The sequence below is a fragment of the Gavia stellata genome, chromosome 9 (assembly GCF_030936135.1).
Source record: "Gavia stellata isolate bGavSte3 chromosome 9, bGavSte3.hap2, whole genome shotgun sequence".
Taxonomy (NCBI): Eukaryota; Metazoa; Chordata; class Aves; order Gaviiformes; family Gaviidae; genus Gavia; species Gavia stellata.
In genome coordinates this window covers 26,053,966-26,059,965 of record NC_082602.1, presented here as the reverse complement: position 1 = coordinate 26,059,965, position 6,000 = coordinate 26,053,966, and the positions used below count along the sequence as shown (strand labels likewise).

The following is a 6,000-nucleotide window of genomic DNA, read 5'->3' as shown; positions in this document are numbered from 1 at the left end:
ATGTTTGCTACAGAGAAAGGAAAAACTTATCAGGCTCTTATAATTAGTACTAAAGACACAGGAGGTAATTCATCGCTGCTGCTCCATGCGAGGTGGCTTCAGCTTTTGAGCACACTGTAATAAATGTAGGAAAACTGGAAAGAGATTAGACAAAATTAGCAAAACTGAGAGGATTAGAAGTGATGGCTGCCAAACAGTGAGCTGGTCTTGTTTCGTGTGCAACAGAGAAGATTAAAGAGGGGGATATGGTAAATACCCTCCAGTCTATGCGCAGCTGCTATTAAAGGGATGCTGATCAATTCTTTTTTTGTTTGCTGCTTGGTATAGCAAGGAGAAATTGGCCCAATTTTCAGAGAAAATTGATTTAGCATCATTATTAGAAAAAAAAAGCTAAGCACAAGGGCACTGAAGCACCACGGGAGGCTGTTTATATGAGTTTTCTTTACAGGGCCGATTTGAACAAACATCCCTCAAGAATGATGTAAGTCTACTTGACCCATTGCCGTGATGCAAGTTTCCCTGTTTCATATCCCCTGCCAAGGAGCAGCAGTGGCCCCTTTGGACTGGCTTTCTCTCTGTACGAGAATCACCAGGTATTTTTGGTAGCAGTTCTACGCTTCCAGGGGTGCGCCAGTGCACGGGATTAATTTTAGGTGGTGTACCAGTAACAATTGACTTGAAAATCTACAGTGCACAAGCATGAAGTGCAACTGGAGCAAAACAAGGGAGCAGCCGAGCTCCTGCGGGCTGCGGGTGAGGCATCCTGCGAGGGGAACCTGCTGCCAGCTGCCCCAGCGCCCCGCCATTAGCCACATGCGAGATGCTAACGGAAGAAAGCGCAGGGCTGTGACTAGGGAGCCAGCCTTGCACCTCACCAGGGAGGGGCTGGGGCTGGAAAGGGCCCACACGGTCCCTGCGGACAGGCGCTTGCCTCCCTCCCGCGCGCCGAGCAGGGACGCCCCTCAGCCCCTGCCCTCAAGTTACACCCTCACAGCCCCACACTAATACAACTCCCGTCACTCTCCTCTCCCGCAGACAGCGCATGCGCCAGCCGGCTCCCGGCGTGCCGCCGGCCCCAAGACCTTTTGGGCTTTGTAGTTCTGAGCCGCAGCTCGGGCCCTTGCCGGTAGCGCGGTCGGGGACTCCATTTCCCGTGGGCCTTCGGGCGGCGCATGCGCTATGCGGGCAGCGGGGCGAGGTGGAGGGGGGACGCGGGGCAGCGCAGGTTCCTGTCTGCGCTGGCTGCGGCCTGGCACTGAGAGGAGGGGCGGCCCCGGCCCTGGCGGCGGCGCAGGACTATGGACCCGGCCGAGGCCGTGCTGCAGGAGAAGGCCCTCAAGTTCATGGTGAGGGGCCGCGAGTGTTGGCGGCGGCGGCGGGGGTGGGCACCTGTGTGTGTGTAGGGGCAGCCGAGGGGAGGGGCGAGGGACGAGGAGGGGCTGTGGGGGAAGGGCGGAGGGGGCGAGATGGGGCTGGGGGGCAATGGGGAAGGGGGTCCGGGGGGAGGCCGGGCCTCTCGGGCGTGCGGGGCTGGGGGTCGCCGGGCTGGCGGGGGGCCGTTCGTCTAACGGGCGGGGGAGGGCAGTGAGTGGGGCCCCAGAGGCGGCGTGGGGTGCGGGGAGAGGGCTGCCTGCCGGGGAGGGCTGCGTGCTGGGAGCGGGGCCCCCAAATCCGTGGAAAAGTATCATTGTGTTGGAGGGGGGTGGGGGGCTGCAGGTGCCACCTGGGAGCGGGAGAAGTTAAACTCGAGTGAGGCAGGAGCTTGCAGAGAGGCCCAGAGGCACCGGGTGGGGTTGTGCATGTAATTCTTGTTTTCTTCTCTTTATTTAGACGCTTTAGATTATCCTTCTGTACTGCACACCATCTCTCTGCAATTTTATTTTGTTTTTCCTTCTATTCTGCCGTGAGAGCTGTAAATACTGACACTTAAATCTTTCACCTGCTGCTGCAGCAGCATATAATTGATAGTGAATGTGGAGAGCACTTAGGTTGTTTAGGTTTGCAAGTTGGCCTTTGGCAGTACTTGCATCCAAGATGCTCTTCAAATGTGGCTAGTTTACTTAGATTTGAGGCATGATGCACTTAAACTGTAGTTCCATTCTCTCTTTCTTGATTTGTTGATATTTCTAAGTGTTTTGGCCAGAAACATGAGGTTTAGAAATGAAAACAAACTGCTGCCAGCTGAATTGAATGTAAATTTTGGGTGCCCAAAACTGTTTTTTTCCCTAAGGGTATAGTTTAAATGACTGGCAACGCTTGCTAAAAGTTTGTTTTGGATTAGTGCTTCCAGTGGTACAGAATTTAAGCTCATCAAGAAGAAGCAATTCTATTAAACCTTCAGAACATATGCCCAAAATGAAACTGAGGAAACGCTAGTTGCAAATTTTAATTTTTAATTGAGCTTCAGAACACTTGTTTGGCTTCTGCTTTTTAATCTTGTAGAACTTGTTTCTCTTGAGACTTTTTGACCCTTTTGCTAGTAGTCTTCAAGTTTGTCAGATTTATAGAGTCTCAGCTCAGTGAAGTGGGAAAATGCTATGGATACCTAAATAGGCAAGGTAGCAATTAGTAATAATAAACTACCCTCTTTGGTGTGTGATTGGCCAAAGGAGTGTCCCAGATCCTGTTGCACTTGTGTTTGTCCAAGCTTGGTAATTACAACCTGCCTCTAGATAGTGAGTTTCATATTCTGAAAAGTTTCTGCTGAAACGTTTTTGTCTTCTGCCAAATGGCATTGTGAATGTGCTGTGCTACGCTGACTTCTCATATGCTGCTTTTTTCGCCCCCTCTGCTAAGATTCCAATCCAAGGGCTTAGTCCAGGCGTTTGGATCTTCCATACGATTGGGTCTGGGACTTGAGGGAATCCCTGTCCATCTTGCAGCTGGCTGTGTTCCACTCGAGCAATAAAGCTCCTTGACACTAGGGAGAGACCTGAGCGTGAGAGAGAGCTGCTTTTACAGGAGATGCATCTGCTAAGAGCACCACATAAAGGGAGGAATTATCAAGATCAGGCTGTGCTGAGAACTAAAAGCTAAACGAAGTTCCTCAATGTTTTATTAAAATGCCTCTTGTATGCAAAATGCTTGTAAAAAGTTCAATGAAAGATGTGGCTTCTCTCTGAACTTTTTAGGGTATTTTTGCTTACAGGCTGAGAGTGAGAAAAGCTTTTGTTTAACACATCTCAGGCTTTTGCTTTAGCGCATGTCTATCTAGAACATGACTCTTACTTTAATTATGCTGGTGAAGTAAAGTTTTTTGTCGGGCTTGGTGGAGTCTTTTGGTGTTTGTGGCAGTGTGGCACAGGTAGGTTGTTTTGATACGTGAGGTATCAGTTGCAAGTATCAGCTTGGCCCTCCTAGGAAGCGTCTTGTTGTTTTTGCCTTTTAGCACTCAGAAAGTGCTTAGATACTGCAGTAATGGCATTGGTACAATTATCTACGTAGAGGTAGTAGATCAGCTCGTGCATCCTCTCAACTAATGCTGAATCATTCACAGTGTATTATCTTGTTCATCCAAGTGTGTGATATGCTTCATGTACATCCTCCTTACTAGGTGGCTTGCAGTTTGGGTTGAGGTGGGCTTTGCTATTAATTATTGATTTTCCCTGAGAGTTTCCCAAGTGCCATTGTAGGTAAATATTCAAGTATCTTTTGGAGGCATGAGACCTATTATCTCTCCAGCTTTTGGTAGTTTTGTTTTTGATATGGATTTGTGGTAGGCTTCATTTCACGTTGAAAAGCAGCCCTGTAGGTGGTGGTAATTTTGTGCTTCTCTAGAAAATAATACTTTTTCCACTTAAAAATGTCAGTACCTAATTTTTGGCTTTGACTTTGAGCAGCTCTCTTGAGTCACAAGTATCAGGCTAGACGGACGTGGTAATTTGTTTTTTATTTTAATGTCTAATAGAAAAATGTCATGTGGAGACTTCATCCAATGCTAATATTATGAATTAAATTATCTTGCTTTAAAGTATCTATATTTGACACTTTGAAAGACAAAGTGGACACAGTTTTTTTTCTGTGTACTCATGTCTATGCCACTTTTTGATGGGAGTAAAAGAAGGCTGCCTTCTTACTGGCTGGTATTGGCTTGATTACTTGCCAATGAAACAATATTATATTTAGCTAATATGTGCTACCAGTTTCCTAGTTATCCATGGTCAGCTACAATATGTATAATGTAATACTTTAAGGTTTAAGTAATTTATTTAACTTCATTTGCCTACTCAATTTAACTCTACATTTTAAGAAGGCCTAATTTATTTCTGATATTAGATTGCTGTGTATTAGCATTATGCAGTACTAAGCAACTGCTCACCAGGGAAGACTGTTTTTGCTGGTGAATGAGTGTTCTCTGTTGTGTATTCTACATGTCATCTTCCAAATGTTTTTTTTTTTGAATGAAAGCCAGTTCACAGATCTAAAAATACGATCTTGTAAATTATATAGTCTAATGTTCTGCAGCTACACCAAAGATTTTACCAGAGTGGAACCTGTCTCAGTTCACCTCAGCCCCTTTTCATGTTTCTACAATACTGCAGATAAAGCTACACTCTTTGTAAAGTACAGTGTGTAAGAGACTGATGTGCAAGCTAAAAGGAGAGGCGAATGTGCCCATTAGCTTAAAAAGAACACACAAAAAGCCCTTCCAAAAACCCTTGCCTTACAGAGCTCTGTTTTTATGCCTTCAAGAATATGGGATTTCTGTTGTCATAACCATTTACAAAAGTACTAGAAATGAGGTGCTCAATAAGTAACTTTCATATTTGAATAAAGTGTTTAAAACTGTAGATACAGTATTTAAAGTATGAGTGCAATAGGCTCAACTGAGACTTTGATTAAATATCATATAAAGTAAACTACATATGCCTGCATAGAATAGTAGATATTTTTTCAAAGTAGCTTCAAATGGTTCTGTTAAGTGTACGAATGTTCTGATGATTATCTTTTTAATTAAAATGAGAAATCTTTGTTTAAAGTGGCATTCTTTTTTACGGCCTGTTACAGTCTCTGTAACAATCATTTCTTAAGTCTGAACGTTTTTAATTCCAGGAATCCCATTTATATAAAACTATGTTTAGACTTAATTAAGGAACGATTCTTACAAAGCTTGTAAATAGCCAGGAAAAAAGGGACAGAAAATAAAACTGACATTCACACTTAACAGAATGATTGTTACAAGGTATGTAATATGCTATAAAAATACAATAAAGCCCTTTTTACAAGAGTTCATATTTTTTGTTCCTCATTTTGAAAGGTATTTAAAAAAAAAATCAAAGCTCTATGAAACAACATCTGTTTTCTACAATGGACTAGTGACAACTTCAGTTGTGTTTAGCTAGCAGTGCTTGGAGTTGTACCTGACCAGTTTGGGATCCTATCTAGGATGGTTTGGGAGGCAATAGCTTGATATTTAATGAAGTTTCACTTTCTCAGGTTTTCTGAATGCATCAGTTTGCAGTACTTCATTTAATTTCCTTGCTTGTGAATAGGAAGATGTTGATACTAGTGTTCTTCATGAGTGTCTTTTTTCCATTTCACCCCCAAATTACAGTTTTCCTTTTCTTTCTGGCTGACATGATTCTAGGAGGTCCTGATGGCCTTCCAGTTTCAGAGGAGAACCAAAACCTTTTGGTGTCTTTTAAGATGCATTTGTGGGTTTGGTTTTTTTTTGTTGTTGTTGGTTTTCTTTTTTTAATGAGAGAAAACCCTGAAGTTCCTTAATTTTTATATTCTTATGTTTGTAGGAGCTTCCACATAACTGGCAGGTAATATAGTAAGGAATAGTCAGTGTAATTGGAGGCTGAAGGGTAATAGACTTGGAATATCTTTTTTTTCTTCTCTCTATTTGTGTGTGTGTATATATATGGAACAGATGGACAAAGGCTTATACTTTAAAAGAGGTTCTGTTTGCACTGAACCTGTATGATTTATGGTGTCAGTAGGAATGGAATTTTTAAGACCTAGGACTTGTTATCTATTGTTTTAAAACTCTGCTTT

General features: G+C 43.5%; 1 protein-coding gene across 1 annotated transcript in view; it reads left to right on the top strand.

Moving 5' to 3' along the window:
* Nucleotides 1-1,340: 1,340 nt before the first annotated feature.
* BTRC (beta-transducin repeat containing E3 ubiquitin protein ligase) overlaps nucleotides 1,341-6,000 on the top strand; it is a 120,139-nt gene continuing 115,479 nt past the window's right edge. Inside the window, exon 1 of the mRNA XM_059821067.1 lies at nucleotides 1,341-1,346. Within this exon, the coding sequence (XP_059677050.1) occupies nucleotides 1,344-1,346 (3 nt within the window). The 5' untranslated portion in view covers nucleotides 1,341-1,343. The remainder of the gene's footprint in view (nucleotides 1,347-6,000) is intronic.